The sequence below is a fragment of the Varanus komodoensis genome, unplaced genomic scaffold (genome assembly GCF_004798865.1).
Source record: "Varanus komodoensis strain SLA01 unplaced genomic scaffold, ASM479886v1 scaffold27, whole genome shotgun sequence".
Classification (NCBI taxonomy): domain Eukaryota; kingdom Metazoa; phylum Chordata; class Lepidosauria; order Squamata; family Varanidae; genus Varanus; species Varanus komodoensis.
Window position 1 is genome coordinate 9,606,697 of NW_025335701.1, and position 18,563 is coordinate 9,625,259.

At 48.5% G+C, this 18,563-nt stretch overlaps 1 protein-coding gene across 4 annotated transcripts in view; it reads left to right on the forward strand.

Moving 5' to 3' along the window:
- Positions 1-18,563, forward strand: part of NLRC5 (NLR family CARD domain containing 5) — a 77,172-nt gene that overhangs the window by 28,000 nt on the left and 30,609 nt on the right. For all 4 annotated transcript variants that reach the window (XM_044433992.1, XM_044433994.1, XM_044433995.1 and 1 more), the window contains exons 15-25: positions 1,113-1,202; positions 3,298-3,363; positions 4,000-4,071; positions 4,662-4,745; positions 6,162-6,245; positions 7,466-7,555; positions 11,397-11,444; positions 12,328-12,393; positions 14,428-14,511; positions 15,833-15,916; positions 16,772-16,861. In XM_044433992.1, the coding sequence (XP_044289927.1) occupies positions 1,113-1,202; positions 3,298-3,363; positions 4,000-4,071; positions 4,662-4,745; positions 6,162-6,245; positions 7,466-7,555; positions 11,397-11,444; positions 12,328-12,393; positions 14,428-14,511; positions 15,833-15,916; positions 16,772-16,861 (858 nt within the window). The remainder of the gene's footprint in view (positions 1-1,112; positions 1,203-3,297; positions 3,364-3,999; positions 4,072-4,661; positions 4,746-6,161; positions 6,246-7,465; positions 7,556-11,396; positions 11,445-12,327; positions 12,394-14,427; positions 14,512-15,832; positions 15,917-16,771; positions 16,862-18,563) is intronic.

The following is an 18,563-nucleotide window of genomic DNA, read 5'->3' on the forward strand; positions in this document are numbered from 1 at the left end:
TTTGATTCAGGCTGATGGAGAAATGTCTCCCCCAAACCCAATCATACTAGGATCTATTCTCCCTTGGGCTGTCCTCTTTTCTTTCTTCTCTTCCACAGCTCTTATTCTTCTGAGCTCAAGCTGAATCCATTTCTTCTCCCACCTCCTCAGGGCAAGCTGTTTCCACCAGCCTAATATTTTCTGTGCTGACAGACCAGAGCAAATGGTATTTCCCATCTTCTGACACCTAATTCATCTAACAGCAAATGCGAAAAAATACAACCTGCAACTTTCTCCATGCAAAGCAGATCTCCTGGGTTAGGCCACAGCTGGGTCATAATAATAATAAAAATAATAATTTCATGTCTCTGTCACCCACCAGTGAAGCTGTCCAGGTCATTTACATATAACTCTGTCTCATGCTGAATCAGAATATTTGGTTCATCTAACACAGTATTGCGCACTTCACGTGGAAGGAGGTCTGGAAGGCTTTGAGCGGAGAGGGGTTTCTTCCGCCGCCTCCAGAAAGCTCTGCAGCCCAACGTTCTTTGCATCAGAAATGTGGGAGAGGATAGGTAAAGGAGCAACATTTCAGGTCACCGGGATTCTCCAGTGTCATCTTGCCAGTCCTCTTGTGCCGGGTCCCTGTTTGCAATTATTGCTAACTCCATGCGAACAGGAAGCTTGGACCTGCTGGAGTAGCAAGTGGGTGAACTGCATAAATATCCCAGTCTTCGTGCAAATTTCCTCCATAAATTGTAATATTTTAAATCATTGTAAGCTGTCCTGAGCTGTTCATTGGAAAGGATGGGATATAAATGTTTGTTTAAATTAAAATTGAATAAACTGAATTAGGTCTCCATCAGTCTACTGCGGAAATTTAAGCAAATAGGACTGGAAATAGGTAATGAGAGGAACATGTAAGCGTGCCTGACAGATTGCAATTTCTCTCTTTCTCCTTCAGCATGTTTTGCAAGCAAAAATAAATTCTCATGCATCTCTATTTATGTGCATTTTTGTCCCCAGGGCTTGGTCTGTAGCCTTTACCCTGTCAGATGATCATTTATGTGTTATTGATGGTTGGAGTGCTGTTCTGAGGGTAACTTATTTCGGTCTGATTTGGTTCTCTGCAGTTTGAACAACAACCAGCTGTCCGTGGAGAGCATCTTCTGTTTCCTGGATTCAATGCGCACTTGCCCCAGTATAGCGAAGCTTGAAGCCAGGTACCCCTGGGGGTCAGCTGGGAAGTTGTGCTTGTGTCTTGCTGGCCACACTTTTCTTTGGGGGATGGGGTGCTTATGAGGACCCTCCTTCTAGCCCTGCCAAACATTTTCTGGAAACTTGAGCTGCTGGCAGTTGCCACTTGCTCAATGGATGATTAAGAAGTTACACAAATAGAGCTATCCCCTCAGTGAGGCATGGGGAATTTTGTAATTCTTTGCTGTGGTGCCCAGAGTTTGGGATTAGCTTCCCTGGGACGGCTGGTGCCGACTTTCTTTTCTTTGGGCGCCAGGTAAAAATTTTTCTGTTCCAACAAGCTTTTTGGTTAATTTATTTGCCTTCTGTTGTTGGTTTTATTTAACTCTTGATTGTTTTAATTTATTGGTTGCATTTGTCTAAGGCTGTTTATAGGTCTGTATTATTTCTTTTACCATGTGGATTTATTTTAGTTAATTTTATCATTTTTATCTATTTTATCAATTGTATTTTATATGCTGTTTCAGGAGCTATAAGCCACCTAGAGAATCCTTGGGTTAGAGGGAGGCACAGAAGTAAAATGAAGTAAATGAATAAATAGTTTAGTATGCAATCTTGTACATATTTAGACAGAGAAACGGTCTGACAACAGCCCATGCTGGTCAAAAATACTGACTTGTTTGTAAGCTGTCCAGAGATGCATGGTAATTGGATGGGTTTGAAATATCCCAAATAAATAAATAATATTTCACCTGCAAGCTACTTAAGATCTTGGTGCTAAAGCACAGCGATAGAAGTCCCAAATGCTCAGAGGACCCTGATTGCCTTCAAATATTTAATGTTGTTGTTATTTTTAATTTTTTTTTTGAAAGCAAAACAACTATAATAAACAAAGCAAGCTGAAATAGACAAAGTGGCCAAGGGAATTTGATACAAATCCACCTATACAATCAGACCCCTAAAATCTATCCATCTTCCTGTCAGTCGACACTCCATAAAAATGTAATACAAGAGAAATCCTTAATCTACACAACAACACATCCTCCCATCACTTCACCTCCTCCGCAGCTTTCCTTCGACTCCTTAGCTCCACTTGTCATGCTGCAGACGTTGTTGTTTGCAGTTTCAGGGCGGGGGTACTGAGCACCCCCACAGAAGCCCTGCGCTCGCTGAATATTCTCTGATTGTACACTCTCTGCCTTGAATATTTGCTTGAGTCCGATTTTGCACACAGCCTGCAGCATTTCCTAAATAGGACCATGCTACCGTAGAAATATTAAAATGCCTATGATACAACATTTCTTAGGTAAATGGTACTTAATATAAAACAGGCCTGTTTAAAAAAAATACCAGATGCGACTACCCCATTAAATCCTTAGAGAGCACTTGCGTGTCTTTAGATGCCCTGGTGCAGAGGGCTGGCTTAATCCGGTGCGAAAGGATGAGGGTGCGGTTGTTGCAATAATAATGAGGAGGGGAGCATTTCGTATTTGGAGGCCACCACCGAGAAGACCCTGCCCACCGGTGCTGCCCTCCGAGCTCCCCGAGGCACCACCCGGATGTTGGTTGTAGGGGCTGGGTAGATTGTGGCTGGCTGGGAGAACCTCTCCTTCTTGTGTTGCTTTCCCAAGCTGTGTAAGGCTTTCCACATTAAACCAGTTCCTTGGGATCTCGTGTCATCCCACCTAATCTTGCAAATACAAGCTTGATCCTCTGGGACCACCTAAAACACAAGACCACACATTCTGGTTTTGTACCTTGCTGTCCAAAATATACAGCACACACACACCCCCCGCCCCCGCCCAAAGGGAATGAAGGAAAGGTAGCGCACCGTAGACGTATTGTAGATTAATTAATTGCAACATGTAATTTCAACACAAAATGATCTTCAAATGAAACTCATAAACTCAGATGGACACATGGGAAAGTGGTCCACAGGCAAGAAATACAGCTGCCCACTACACCTGGCCGTCCCACCAGGCTGCCCAACACACCTCTTCCTTCACCTGCTGCTCTCCAGCTTCTCTTTGGACATGCAGTCCTGAGAGTTTTTGATCAATGTTGCAATCAAGCCAACATGGACCATAATCATCTCTCTCTCTCCCCTCTGCCTTTCTTTAGTGTTCATCATCAAACTGCAACCTTGACGCTTGTTGGCGGGGATGTCTTCGATGCTCCTCATCCCAGGTATGGCCGTTTCGGGGCATCGGCAAGCGTTACTGAGCCACCGCCAAAGGCTGCACCCTAGTAGGGCTCCTCTGAGAAGGTTCCTCTTTCTCTTCACTGTTCCAACCTGCTGGCTCACCTGCCCCTTGTTCGCATCCTGTCCACAGCGGTGGCGAGAAGAAGGAGCAGTGAAGGCCACTGCCTGTCAAGGGAGCAAGTTGTTGCAATGGCGATAAGAGGAGGGAAATGAAAACATTCCATGTTTGGAGGCCACCGCTGAGAAGACCCTGTCGCTGCCCTCCAAGCCCCCCTCACTGTTGGCATCACCCAGGTGCCGGTCATCCGGTTTGAGTAGATTGAGGCTGGGAGAAGCTCCCCTTGCTTTGCGTTCCCAAGCTGGTAAGGCTTGGCGATCCCTCGTGGGAGCTGCAGTCCAACACATCTGAAGACCCCTGCTGGGGAGGGTTCTCCAGGCCCACTCACGTATGGCCTTCAGAGAGATCGCAACCTCGTTAGCTCGTAGGGGCACCTTGGGGATGTGTCGATCCCTCTTCCACGCTCATGCTTCTCCGCTGTGAGCCACCCGGAGGCCTCAGCAAGGGCCAGAATGGTCTCTCCTGCCCCCGTGTGATACCTTGGCATTTGTCCTTGCTTCAGGAGGGACTCTGCTCGTGAGGATCACTTGAAGAGAGACAGAAACCAAGTGGCGGCCGCTTCAAGGACAATATGGTACGTTGACGTGGGCGGAGGGGTGATTCCTCCTAGAGGCGCTTGAGAGAAGCGGTGCATCACATCTAAACTGGGCACAAGGCCAAGCGTTGTGCATCAGCGGGGCATTGGCAGAAGGTCCTGGAGGCCTCCTCTCTGGCCCACCATGCGGACTCCCAAGGGGTGCTGCCTATTCACGACCAGGGACAGGGCCACAGGTAGCTAAGGGACCCATCCCACATCCCCATTGGATAAAAGAGTGCAAATTTGCATGTGCTCGTTTACATACTTTCTAAAGCCCCTCCCTGTGTGCCTCATTAAAAGACACTAAGTCCCTCCTTATTCATGAAAAGCAATGCTTTTCTTTTAAAGTCCCTCCTTATTTGTCAGAAGGATGCATAGTCAGGAGAAAGAGCATTTGATTTCAGAAGCTGGATGTGAGATACGGGGTGGCCACCTTTGTGCCAAAATCCAGCGAATTCACCGAAATCAGACAATCAGGGCCCTACTACCTTTCTCCGTTCTTTCTCCCTGGCACTGGGAAAAGGAACTCCTGGGAAATATTGAGCGGGTATATTGCAAGCACAGGTGTGATCTGCCTTCTTTTCTAGCCTTGCAGATAATCATTTTCATGGTGAGCTTCTGAAGAGCTTGTGCTTTGCCCTGAGAGGCTGCGGTGGAATAACTGAGTTGGAGTAAGTTTTGTCGTGGCAGTTTTTCTTGACGTTCCACATTTATTTATTATTTATTTATTTAGCAGACTTATATGCTGCCCCATTCGCCTAAGCCTTGGGGCAGCTTACAAATAAATAAATGTCATTAATACAATAAAATACAGTCGGAGACATCCTGGCCAAAGTTGTTAAAATCAATAAATAAAATCAACAATTAAAATGATGTTTAAATAAAAAGGTCTTGGCCTGGTGCTGAAAAGCAAATAACAACGGCGCCAGGCAGACCTCTCTGGGGAGCGCGTTCCATAAGTTGGGCGCCACCACAGAGAAGGCCCTCCTCTGGGTACTCACCCACCTAATGTCCTTCACGAAGGGCTCCTGGAGGAGGGCCTCTGCTGCCGATCTCAAGGGGCGGGAGGACACGTATGGACGTAAGCGCTCCTTTAGGTAACCAGGACCCAAGCCAATAAGGGCTTTATAGGTGATAACCAGCACCTTGAATTGAGCCCGGACTTCGATGGGGAGCCAGTGAAGCTGGTAGAGGACTGGGGTTACGTGAGAATAATGCCCAGTCCCCGTCAGCAACCTGGCTGCTCTGTGTTGCACCAATTGAAGTATCCAGACCATCTTCAAGGGCAGCCCCACGCAGAGCAGATTACAGAAGTCTGGTCGGGAAGTTACCAATGCGTGAGTCATGGTTGCCAGGCCGTCGTTCTCCAGGTAGGGACGCAGCTGGTGAATCAGCCAAAGCTGAAAGAAAGCGCTCCTCGCCACCGCTGTCACCCGAGCTTCCAGTGAAAGCTCTGGATCGAGGAGCACTCCCAAGCTGCGGACCTTGTCCTTAAGAGGGAGTGCAACCCCATTCAGGACAAGATCACAGTCCCCTTCCCCGAAGCCCGATCCACCAACCAACAGGACCTCCGTCTTGTCTGGATTGAGCTTCAGTTTATTGGCCTTCATCCAGCCCATTACCTCGGCCAGGCACCGGTTCAGTACAGTCACTGCCTCACCTGGATCGGTTGAGAATGAGAGGTAGAGCTGGGTATCAAACTACACCAAATGCCCAAGCTTTTGATGCACATGAATATTCATTTGTAAAAGCAAATAGTCCCAGATACGTTCAGTCACGTCTGAACATTTGGACGTCACTCCCCAGTTTTTGGACATACCTTGATAATTCCCCTGTTGACGTTCATCAGTGTCTCTTGGCATCTGTTGTTTTAACCCACCCAGGGAGCCATGCGGCTAATAGGGCAGGATAGAAATCAAATAATAAAACAATAAAATAAAATCTTCCACTATGTGCTCTGCAAGGAATAAGAAGAGGCAGCATCACTTAATTTGTTCAAGAAAAGGAGCTGTAAAATGAAGTGCAGCTACACAGTGCGTGCCTGTGTTTCAAAAAATAATTTCTTCCCATTTTTACTTCATGCGTAGCTTGTCAAATAATAATCTGAGTGATGTGGAGGCTTTGATGGTGGCAGGACTCCTCCCCTTTCTTGGAGAGTTGCGATCTCTGACGTAAGTGATGGCTGTCTTGCTTCTCTGGCTATTTAATGACATTTTCAGGCAGTGATGCTCATGGGTGGTGATGCCACTGGCTTCCTTCTGAATGGCATGACTTTGGATGGTGCTGGCATTGCAATTTCTTCCAGGCAGAAAAGGAGGGTGTACGGGAGGCATCTGGGCTTGTAACCCTTCCTCTTGACAACTGGTTTGAAGGAGAGGTTCTTTGGGTGTGCAATCATTCAGTTGTTGGAGAAAAATGCAACAAATTCCAACGTATTTTGGTCCCTCCAGCCTGTCAGTTCCACAGGGATCAGCTATACCCAGGGTATGTGCATTCCATTTTTTTCCATTGGAGGTGGAAGAATTTGCACATTAACTCATGCAGATTCGCAACGAGTGCTTGTTGGCTCTTAATGCAAATTAGCACAAATAGAGCAAAATTCTGGTAAAAAGGGGGGGGGGTTCCTGAAATATCTCGAGGACTGCACAAAAGATGCCTGGCGATCCACAAAGCACAGAATTGAATAACATCTGCATCTCTCCTAGAAGTTAGTATTTATCAGGAATTCAGGCAGCCATGGATTGACGGCCTCAGTGAATACGAGACTTCTCGGAGCAAATGCAGGATTTTCATGGCAGAGCACAGCAGAATTTTTTCCCATGTCAGTTTTTAACATGACTGGGCCTCTTTGTCAGTCCCCGAGCCCAATCCTGCCAAGCAAGCAGCTGGGAATGTGTTTCCTTAAGCCAGTTCAGACTGGCTTTCTGTCATTTCCCAGTTCCCTCTGCGGAATTGTGACACCAGTGTAAATGGGAAAAGAAAGGAACAAGACCATAAGAAAAGCTGGTGGTTTTTCATTTGGCTGTATTCACATCTGGAACAGCTGGAAAAACTCTCGAATAGCTCTGTGTGTGTGTGTGTGTGTGTGAGAGAGAGAGAGAGAGAGAGAGAGAATTGCACAAAGACAAGAGGATATCGGTGTGCATGCAACTGGTACGTGGCCATTTATCTGGCTAGATGCAAGTTCAGAAATCGATTTAAATAGCAGTCCAGTACAACTTGCCTTAGGGAAGACGTCTGTGCCCCACCTCTTCTTCAAGGGCCAGCTGTAACAGAGAACACCTGGCTCTCTAAACAACTCCAAGGCAGCCACCAAGCACAAAGTTTTGTTTTTGTGGAGCCACAAATGACGCTAGTGAGAAATAAGGCTTTGCTGCTTCTCTCCTTCAAGGCTAGATGGAAACCGCATCACCTTGGACGGTGTCCTTGCCCTGGTGCAGTTCTTCTTTGCCTTGGAGCACGCAGAATCCGTGCAATTCAGGTATGCTCCTAAATCAGCTGCATTGTGCTGGTGCATGCAGCCTACAGGAAGGCGTGCAGGGCGGCCGGCCTACAAGGATACCAGCATATTTGAACACATGGTAAGAGCAGCCAGAACGATAATTGCTTCAAAGTGGAAAGCTGAAGACTGTCCAGGAGGGGAAAGGCAAGTGAGCTGACTATGCAACAATGGTGATGCTAACGAGCTACGTTAACGGAAGGGTCGGCAAAGAATTTAAGGTGGAAAGCGTATTATGAGCAATTTAATTAATTGCTAAAGAAAATATATTTTTATAAATGTTAGTAATTAAGACAAAAGAGCAATAGAGCAACAACTTAAACCAATATATTGGATAAATTTTGTAGGACTGAAAACTGGATTGCTTTGTTGGGATTATAGCCAGTGAGTTTTTTGCTTTTTTATGAATGAGGTGTCATGTTGTTGTTGTTGTTAGTCGCGAAGTAGTGTCCGACCCATCATGACCCCATGGACAACATTCCTCCAGGCCTTCCTGTCCTCCACCATCCCCCGGAGTCCACCTAAGCTCACACCCACCACCCCAGTGACCCCATCCAGCCACCTCATTCTCTGCCGTCCCCTTCTCCTTTTGCCATCTATTGTTCCCAGCATTAGGCTCTTCTCCAGGGAGTCCTTCCTTCTCATTAGGTGGCCAAAGTATTTGAGCTTCATCTTCAGTCCCTGGCCTTCTAAAGAGCAGTCAGGGTTGATCTCCACTAGGACTGACCAGTTCGATCGCCTTGCAGTCCAAGGGACTCGCAGGAGTCTCCTCCAGCACCACAATTCAAAGGCCTCAGTTCTTCAGCGCTCAGCCTTCCTTATGGTCCAGCTTTCACAGCCATACATTGCAACTGGGAAAACCATAGCCTTGACTATACGCACTTTTGTCGGCAGGGTGATGCCTCTGCTTTTTAGTATGCTGTCTAGATTTGCCATAGCTTTCCTCCCCAGGAGCAAGTGTCTTTCAATTTCTTGGCTGCAGTCCCCGTCTGCGGTGATCTGGGAGCCCAGGAAAATAAAATCTGTCACTACCTCCATTTCTTCCCCATCTATTTGCCAGGAAGTGAGAGGACCGGATGCCATGATCTTAGTTTTCTTAATGTTGAGTTTCAAGCCAACTTTTGCACTCTCCTCCTTCACCCGCATCAAGAGGCTCTTTAGTTCCTCTTCACTTTCTGCCATGAGAGTGGTATCATCTACATATCTGAGGTTGTTGATATTTCTCCCAGCAATCTTAATTCCAACTGGTGATTCATCTAGGCCCGCCTTTCTCATGATGTGCTCTGCATATAAGTTAAATAGGCAGGGCGACAGTATACAGCCTTGCCAAACTCCTTTCTCAATTTCGAAGCAATCAGTGGTTCTGTGTCCAGTTCTCAGTGTTGCTTCTTGACCTGCATATAGGTTTCTCAAGAGACAAATAAGATGGGTTGGTACTCCCATCTCTTTAAGAACTTGCCACAATTTGTTGTGATCCACACAATCAAAGGCTTTAGCGTAGTCAATGAAGCAGAAGTAGATGTATTTCTGGAACTCCCTAGCTTTCTCCATGATCCAGCGTATGTTGGCAATTTGATCTCTAGTTCCTCTCCCTCTTCGAAATCCTGCCTGTACTTCTGGTAGTTCTCGGTGCACATACTGCTGGAACCTAGCTTGTAGGATTTTGAGCATAACTTTGCTAGCCATGTGAAATGAGTGCAATGGTGCGGTAGTTTGGACATTCTTTGGCATTGCCCTTCTTTGGGATCGGAAAGTAAACTGACCTTTTCCAGTCCTGTGGCCACTGTTGAGTTTTCCAAATTTGCTGGCATATTGAGTGTAGCACTTGTACTGCATCGTCTTTTAGGATTTTGAATAGCTCAGCTGGAATACTGTCACCTCCACTAGCTTTGTTGTTGCTCAGACTTCCTAAGGCCCATTTGACTTCACATTCCAGGATGTCTGGTTCGAAGTCAGTGACCACCCCATCGTGGTTATCAGGGACATTAAGCTCTGTCTTGTATAGTTCCTCTGTGTAATCTTGCCATCTCTTCTTAATCTCTCCTGCCTCTGTTAGGTCCCTGCCATTTTGGTCCTTTATCATACCCATCTTTGCATGAAATGTTCCCTTCATATCTCCAATTTTCTTGAAGAGATCTCTGGTTCTCCCTGTTCTATTGTTTTTTTTCCATTTCTTTGCACTGTTCATTTAAGAAGGCTTTCTTATTTCTTCTAGCTATTCTCTGGAATTCTGCATTCAATTGGGTGTATCTTTCTCTTTCTCCCTTGTCTTTTGCTTCCCTTCTTTCCTCAGCTATTTGTAAAACTTCCTCAAACAGCCATTTTGCTTTCTTGCATTTCTTTTTCTTTGCGATGGTTTTAGTTGCCACCTCTTGTACAATGTTGCGAACCTCTGTCCATAGTTCTTTAGGCACTCTGTCTATCAGATCTAATTCCTTAAATCTATTTGTCACCTCTACTGTATATTCATCAGGGATATGATTTCGGTCATACCTGAGTGGCCTAGTGCTTTTCCCTACTTTCTTCAACTTAAGCCTAAATTTTGCAACGAGAAGCTCATGATCTGAGCCACAGTCAGCTCCTGGTCTAGTTTTTACTGACTGTATGGAGCTTCCCCATCTCTGGCTGCAGAGCACATAGTCAAACTGATTTCTGTGTTGACCGTCTGGTGATGTCCATGTGTAGAGTCGTCTTTTGGGCTGTTGGCAAAGAGTGTTTGCTATGACCATCATATTCTCTTGACAATTTCTATCAGCCTGTGCCCTGCTTCATTTTGTACTCCAAGGCCAAACTTGCCCGTTATTCCAGTTATCTTTTGGCTTCCTACTTTAGCATTCCAAACCCCCATGATTATAAGGACATCATATTTTGGAGTTAATTCTAGAAGGTGTTGTAGGCCTTCATAGAATTGGTCAACTTCAGCCTCTTCAGCACCAGTGGTTGGGGCATAGACTTGGACTATTGTGATGTTGAATGGTTTTCCTTGGATTCGAACTGAGATCATTCTGTCATTTTGGAGATTGTATCCCAGTACTGCTTTTCCTACTCTTTTATTGACTATTATGGCTACTCCATTTCTTCTGAGGGATTCTTGCCCGCAGTAGTATACCTGATGGTCATCTGAATTGAATTCACCCATTCCTGTCCATTTTAGTTCACTGATTCCTAAGATGTCGATGTTCAGTCTTGTCATCTCTTGTTTGACCACATCCAGCTTGCCTTGAGTCATGGATCTTACATTCCAGGTTCCTATGGAGTATAGATCTTTGCAGCACTGGACTCTCCTTTCACCACCAGATACATCTGCAACTGAGTGTCCTTTCGGCTTTGACCCAGTCGCTTCGTTCTGTCTGGCGCTACTAGTACTAGCCCTCCGCTCTTCCCCAGTAGCATATTGGACACCTTCCGACCTGAGGGGCTCCTCTTCCGGCATCTTATCTTTTTTGCCTTTTGGTACTGTCCATGGGGTTTTCATGGCAAAGATGCTGGAGTGGGCTGCCATTTCCTTCTCCAGGGGATCACGTTTTGTCAGTGGGCTCTCTGCTATGGCCTGTCCGTCTTGGGTGGCCCTGCACGGCAGAGCTCAGAGCTTCATTGAGCTACGCAAGCCCCTTCGCCACGACGAGGCAGTGATCCATGAAGGAGGAGGTGTCATAAAATATAGCAAATGATGTTCGTGTCATGTGCTATATTGGATTGCCACTTGGCACCTTCCTCTCCTATATCTGCTTTTTCTCCTTATTGTTTCTAGTGAATTAAATTTAAAAGAATTCAGATAATACCGGAACTGCTGCCTCTGCTCACATCCTCTTTCTCATTCCAGTTTGGGAGGAGCCCAGAAAGTTCACATAACCTTTGGGGAAAGAATCCGGTAAGAGTCATTCTTGTCAATGCATCTTCTCCGCTTTGCTTGCAAGGCCATCTGGGCTGCATCCCAGCATCAATACTGCAAAGGATGGGGTGCAGGTGATAGGAAGGAGGCGTCCCTGGATGAGGCAAGGGGCACAAGCTGCCTGGAGAAAGGCAGCGTCCTAAAGGTATTCCCTGCCTTGGAGTCGGCTTCCCCCAGGGCAGCTGTGCTAGCCTCTTGCAGCAAAAATATCCAGGCGTTTGGCAGCACCTTAAAGCAAGAGGGCTTCAAGCAGCCTTCTTCCACTCCCTGCAACTTACAGGAGTCATCGTCTGATAAGACCTGGAGGGCCCCAGGCTGGGGAAGACTGTGAGGAAGACCTGCCCTTGCCATGTGTGTGTATAGAGTGGTTATGCCCCAAGCCTTCCCTCGCTCCTCAGCACGTGCAGTTCGCTCTTTGCACAGACCTCAACGAGCTTTGGCTTAGCAGAAATACTTGCTACCGGGGGTGATGAGCCAGCCCAGGTCTGCTTGGAAACAGTTGTCTTCTGGATAGGTAGCGAACTTCCATCTGTCCGTCCGTCCGTCTGTCTGTCCTTCATTCATCTAATTCCACTTCTATGCTGCCCCACAACCTGAAGTTTCGCTGGGCAGCTTACAAATGTACCATTTTTGCACAATTTTATCAACAAAGGTGCCTTGCTAATATAGAGGAGATGGGAAGCGCAAATAGACAGAAAGCTGTAGCAAGCAAAATTTGGAAATTCAGAAACGAAGACGGGGTTTTGTAATGTCTTCAGAAAGAAGACCAGGTTACGTTCAGTTTTGTGATCTTGGGGTAGAAAGGTTTGTGAGGCGCCCTCAAAAACGGTGACTAATCTGTGGGTTGTCTTTATCTCTGAAGATACGGCCTCGCCGCCGAGCTTCAAGGGGAGGTGCCGAGTCAGGCTCTCTGTGGCCGCCGCTTCTGGTAAGGTTGCCCTTTTTACTCTCTGATTCAGAGTTTGTAGCAAGTTCCAGATTAAACTGGAGCTGTTTGGTCATTTTGAATCATGGTAATATTTAGGGTGGGGACAAAACGTGGAATCCATCCCACTTGCATTCACGGACTTCCTCTTGCCTTGTGCTTCCTAGGAAGCAAGCTGAGTGGAGAAGAAGTCCACAAATTCGTGTGGAAGGAAGGCTGCATAACAGCAAGGCTCTTGTGTGGTGTGTGTAGCAGTGTGCTTGTGCGTGGCCTGGAGGAGGGACGCTGCTTGCATGGCACGTGGGGCCGGCTTCTGGAACTCTGGACATGCTCTCTAGGAGCGCAGACTCGGGGTCAGGACCAGCACCCGGGGCAATGAGCCCAGGGAATTTGATGGACCCCCACCCTCAGGGTAGATTCACATCCCTAACAATGTTGCAGAAGCTTCTGAAATTGTTCAGAATGCCCTGAATCAGTCTGGCCCTGCCTGGGGCTGAGATGAAATGCCTCCCACCAACAGCCCACTTAAAACTCAAAGGCTCAATTCAACCTTCCTCCAAAGGAGAGGAACATTTCGCTAATCAGTCCGGGCTGTTTGGACTTCTACTGGCCGGTGGCCTCCTGTGAGTGAGAGCAGGAAGGGATCCCTCCCTCCGTTTGGCTTCAAAAACACACTCAGTGATGGTAAAGCTACAGGGACTGGGCCACATTCTCCCAAAATATGAGATTTTGAGGTTGATGCCTCCAAACCTGAATCACTGGGAAAAGAGGGGGAGTCAGAATTCCTAGCTGAAATGACGAGGTCAGCAGTAAGCCAGGAAGATGAAAGCCAGGCTACCTCTGGCTCTGGGGGAGACACAGTTGAATAGGCAGCACATCATCAGCCCCACAGTTCAGTGCCGATCAAGAGAGTGGACCTGTTGAGTAGCATGCAGTGCTCCCACCTTCAGGCCCAAAGCCAGCAGAAACCACGCTGACGGTGGGTGGTTGTTACGGATGCTATTGTCGTCATTTTCATTTCTGCACTGCCTCACTGCTGGAGCTGGGAAGGGAACTAAGCTTGGAACCAGTTTCTTAGCATCAAGCCACACTTCCCTAATAGCTGCTCTTCTTTCTTTCATAGAATCATAGAGTAGTCAAGTTGGAAGGGGCCATGAAGGCCACCAGGTCCAACCTCCTGCTGGTGCAGGACACCACAATGCACCATCCCAGTCAGAGGGCTGCCCAGTTTCTTTTTGAATGTCTCCAGTGTGGGAGAGTCCCCCACCTCTCTGGGCAGCCGGTCCCACTGTTGTATTGCTCTGACAGAGAGGAAGCTTTTCCTGATGTCCAGCCTGAATCTGGGTAGTTGCAGCTTGACTTGATTCTTCCATGTCCTGCACTCTGGCATCAGCGAGATGAGATCCTGACCTCCCTCTTTGTGGCAGCCCTTGAGGGACTTCTAGAGGGACTTCATGTCCCCCCTCAGCCTTCCCTTCTCAAAGCTGAACATGCTCGGTTCTCTCAGCCTCTCCTCACAGGGCAGTGTTTCCAAACCTGGGTCATCTCTGTTGCCCTCCGCTGGGTCCTTTCTAATTTGCCTGCATCTTTCTTAAATCTTGGTGCCCAGAACTGGACACAGGATTCCAGGTGAGGTCTGACTAGAGAGGAGTATAGGGGAACTGCTACTGCTGGTGATTCGGAAGTAGTCAGTGTCTTTTCTTAATGGCGTCTGTGATGCTCCACTTTCTATTGCAAAGTCTTGCAGGACAGTTTTAGTACTAGACGGAAATTAGAAGGCTCTTGTCTCGATCTTCTTGGAAGGAAAGGTGGGGTACCAGGTGTCGGGAGCGGCCTTCGCAAGCTAATCACAGCAAGAGTGTTTTGCACCCTCCCCTCACTCTGAGGCACAGGTGTTGAAGACAGGCAGGCAGGTGAGCCACATCTGGCCTACCTGTGGCTTATTTATCTCCTTCTCATCTACGCCCATCAGTAGCACTGAAGCGAAATTCATGTTGAGTTAAAACTGTGGAGTGTTGAACAGGCGTTGTGTTTCAGCCTTAGAGATTGCCTGGTGAGTCCGGAGGCTGCGAGTCGTCTCTTTGGGATGCTGACCAGATATCCTGGCCTGGCAGAGATCAGGTAAGGATTCCTTCTCTGTGTGTGTCTTGGGGTGTAGGTGGCGGGTATCTGTGGCTGGAGTACCAGAACCAGGAGTGATGGAGGTGGTAGGATCAGAGGTGAAGGCAAAGTCAGGGATGAGCGAGGGTCAGTGGCCCTCGGGGCATAGCAGAGCCGGAAGCATGACCCCACGGCCGTTTCTCCTTGCAAGTACCTGAGGCCTTGATCCTGACCCTGGCCCAGCATGCACCTGCCTGGTGGACCATGCCGCCTTTCACCAACACATCGCCAGGTGAGCAGTGACACCTCTGCAGGTCCTGGTGGAATTTTAGTGGACAATCCACAGTGGCCTCAAAGGAGATGTGGGCCACAGCCCCGCTCAGCCATGATGTTCTCTGGGTGACCTTTGGCAAGTCCCAGACTCTCAACCCAACCTACCTCACAGGGCTGTTGCTGTGAGGGTAAAATGGAGCTGTTTGGGTTCCTCACAGGAGGAAAAAAGGCAGGATAGAAATGCAATGTTGTTGCTAGGTCCCATGGATTCCACAGTCGATTGCCTTTCTCTCTCACACACACAGGCTTGTGGACAGAATTTTTTACAAATTTAGTTGCAGAAATAAAATAAAAAAATACTAATCAGGAATGTGCACTTCCCTCATAGGCTAAAATGTGAGAAATAGGCATTTTCCTGGACATTTGCCTACTTTGGGGGGGATACATGAATATTTGTCGGTGCGAATTTGCACGATTCCAAATTTGTGCAAATGCACGCAAACCCCTTCCTGCAGAATCAACGAGAAGCTTGTGGAAAGAAAGGAGATTCGTGGGGCACAAAACAGACGGGGCGGTTTTGGAACACGAATGCACCCGTGAGCGCAGCAAAGCCTGAGGGACTCGCACGGCTCACAAAGCATGTGGCCGGGGCTTTGGATACATGGTGGTGCAAACTGGTCAAATGCTGCTGTAAAACAAACTGAGATTAATTACGTGATGACAACCCAGGATTGCTTTTTTTAAAAAAATCTATGGATTGTCTGGAACAAGCTGGTATGTTTCTTCATTTGGCTTGACCCCCTGCCAGCAGGAGTGGCTAAAGAATCCGCAGACATTGTGTGCCCAGGCTGTGTAGCATCCCATCTGAACATGGTACTTGGCCTCATGCTTTCCCTGACAAGCCACGGTTGGGTGAATGAGCAAACTGACAGCAACCCTGGGTTGTCGTCGTGCAGGATCTAGTCATCTGGGGCAGCTGTGTCAAGCCATCTTCCAGGCTTCCCGAGGCACCGATGGCCAAACCTGTTTCTTTCAATGTGTTGCGTTTTCTGCCCTGCCTCTGGTGCAGCTTGTCTGGGAACTCACTGAATGACCAAGCTGTGGCGCATCTGATGAACTCCCTGCCCTCCCTCCAGAGCCTGAAGAGCCTTTGGTGAGTCGGGGCAGCTGGGAGGGAAGGGACCACTGCCGCCCACAGCCTGGTGACCTACCAGCATGGGGCAAATGGGCCAACTGCCTGTCCACGCACTGCTGCTTCACCGTTTCACCGGACAAAAACCTCTCCTGTAACAGCAGAGGAAGCATCCTCATCCACTCTCTCTGGTTCCAGCTTTTCGGGGGGAAGTAGGGTTTGCCAGGTGCCACTACGTTTTTTACCGCCAACTGGAGACCCTTCTTGTGTGGCAGGGGTGGAGGACCTCCAGCCTGGGGACGAAATCCAGCCATCCCGAATCCCAGTCTGGCTTCCATGGTTCCTAATCCAACTCTTCAGATGACCCCAACACTTTCTCTGTGCCGCTCGTGTGTTGTGGTTTCTCGACTTCTACAGTTTTCCTCTCATTCTAAAAACGTGAATCGCCTCTGCTAAGTTACCAGCAATAAGATCCTGGAACTAAAATGTATTGGTGGTTTCTGTATTTTGGCCCTTTGCCTTTTGCCTTCAGCCCCTCCCACCACTGGATCCCCCCCCCCCCCCCCCCCCCCCCCCCCCCCCCCGCCCCGAGCTTCCTTGAAATGGAATTCAGCCCAAGAGTTAAAATTGCCACTGCTTAGCTCAACCTGCCACTGAGCCATCTTCCGGGTTATGTCGGGATGCATCCAGATGTGTCCTGACACATTCACAAAGACTATTATCCCCAGAGTGCCAGACCCGTGCTGGCCTTGTTACTTAGCCAGCATGTTTGCTATCGATTCATGGCTGCAGCGGCTGCCTTGCCAGTCCTGGTTCAGTGCCAAGCTCGCCTGATTTTCAAAGTCACGTGCTGACATCCCTGCTTCTTTCCTGCAGCATCAGTGAGAATAAATTTTCACCGGGCAGCATTTGCTTGCTGGCCAACTCACTCAACCTGTGCAAGAGAATCTGTGAAGTAGAAGTCAGGTAAGAGGTCGAAGGCCCCGAGAGAAGTGAGGCTTGGGCAGACCGGAGTGGAGCCAGGTGCGTGAAGAGCCCGCCTGTGACCTCACCTTCCTTTTCGTCCTCCTCTCTTATCGAGAGGTGGAAGAACAGTGCCTTTCCTTTTGAGGCCTGGCCATCAGCAAGATCAACGTGCTCATGGGGGCCACTTGCTCTCTGGCTCAGTGGAGGAATCTTGCGTACCATATCCTGAAAAATGGCCATCTAGCCCCTGCTTAAACTCCTGGAGCAAAGGAAAGCTCAGCCTCTGCTCCTGAAGGCATTTGATCTTACTGTTAGAATGTTTCTCCTGACATTTAGCTTCCCTGCTGTTTCTGTTCGTGGCTTCTGCAGCAACTCATTCTGGTAAATCTGCAAACAAAGCTGTGCAAAACCTGTCCATCTGTCCGTCCGTTTTTTCCCTGCAGAGGAGAGCAGGATGCGCTCCAACGGAGCAAAGCTCAGGGAACCAAGGATCCATTTGGATGCCAGGAAGCACTTCCTGACAGTCAGGACCCCGAGGGTGTGGAATGGGCTTCCACGAGAGGTCGTTGAGGCCCCATCCATGAGGGAATTCCAAGGACAGGCTGGACATGCACGTGGTGGGCATGTTGTGAGTGGAGCCGGCTGGAGCCGGGAGTCAGACTAGATGGCCCAGGACGCCCCTTCTGACTTGCTCAGTTTCTATGTTTCTGTGTTTCCTCCCTCCTCCCTCCATTATCTAAGGTATCCACTGAAACTCCATGGAGTTCCCTCAATATCCCTGCCCTTAGGAAATGAAAATACTAACTGGATAGTCTGCATGTTCTGAAATGCAGGTATTCTTCTCTAGAAAATAATTGTCTTGCCCCCTCCTTGTCCAAGGGGCTAGAGCTGGCAGAAATCAAGTGCATCCCGATCAGCCAGTGCTGGAAGGCTGGGAGGAACCAGGGGCCTCTGCCTGCCCCTCGGGAGTGTCGCTGCCTCAAGGGGGCAGGCCAGCGGGCTTCCCTCGAGAAGGAGCACTCAGTCACATCAGGGGTCTTCGGGAGGAAACGGCTTCTCTCGCCAGAGAGCTACTGCAGCCGGGCCCTGGGCGGGGCTTAGCGGGCTCCGGCAATATCAGCCGTCAGGTTCTCCCCGTGCAGCGCTGAAGACAGTGCTGTGCTTTTCGCTCCGGTGCCTGGTATTGCAACTCCCAGGCCTCTGCTCAGCGTGGAACCTCCTTCCTGCCTCACCTGCAACGCCCCTTGGCTCATCTGCTGAAGGGGCTTTGACCCATTAGCCTGGTCCCCTGCTGGACTGGAGCGGTCTTGCCTGACCGTTTGCCTGCGCCGCCGCCTTGCCTTTGGGAAAATTTACTCTGATGCTGAGCCCGCTTCAGCCAAAGCAGGGTCATAATGCAATTTGAAGGCCTTTAATTTAACTCTCTGTTCCGTGCAGAAATCCATAGCAGAGTATCCCTGACAGCCCCAGTATGTCCAACAACAGGGAGCCTTCCTTGGCCAGCTGGCTCCATTTTGGATCTGCTCTGACCAATCGGAAGCTTTTCCTATGTTCAACTGAACCTTTTGGTAGCTTAAGCCTGTGTTGGGAAAATTCAGAGAAATCCAGGCAGAAAAGGGATGCTTACATGTCTTTGTGTTATAAAATGCCTGTGGCCCTTTCTCAGGAAGCCCCCCAGAATTCCAAGGCACATCACGGTTTG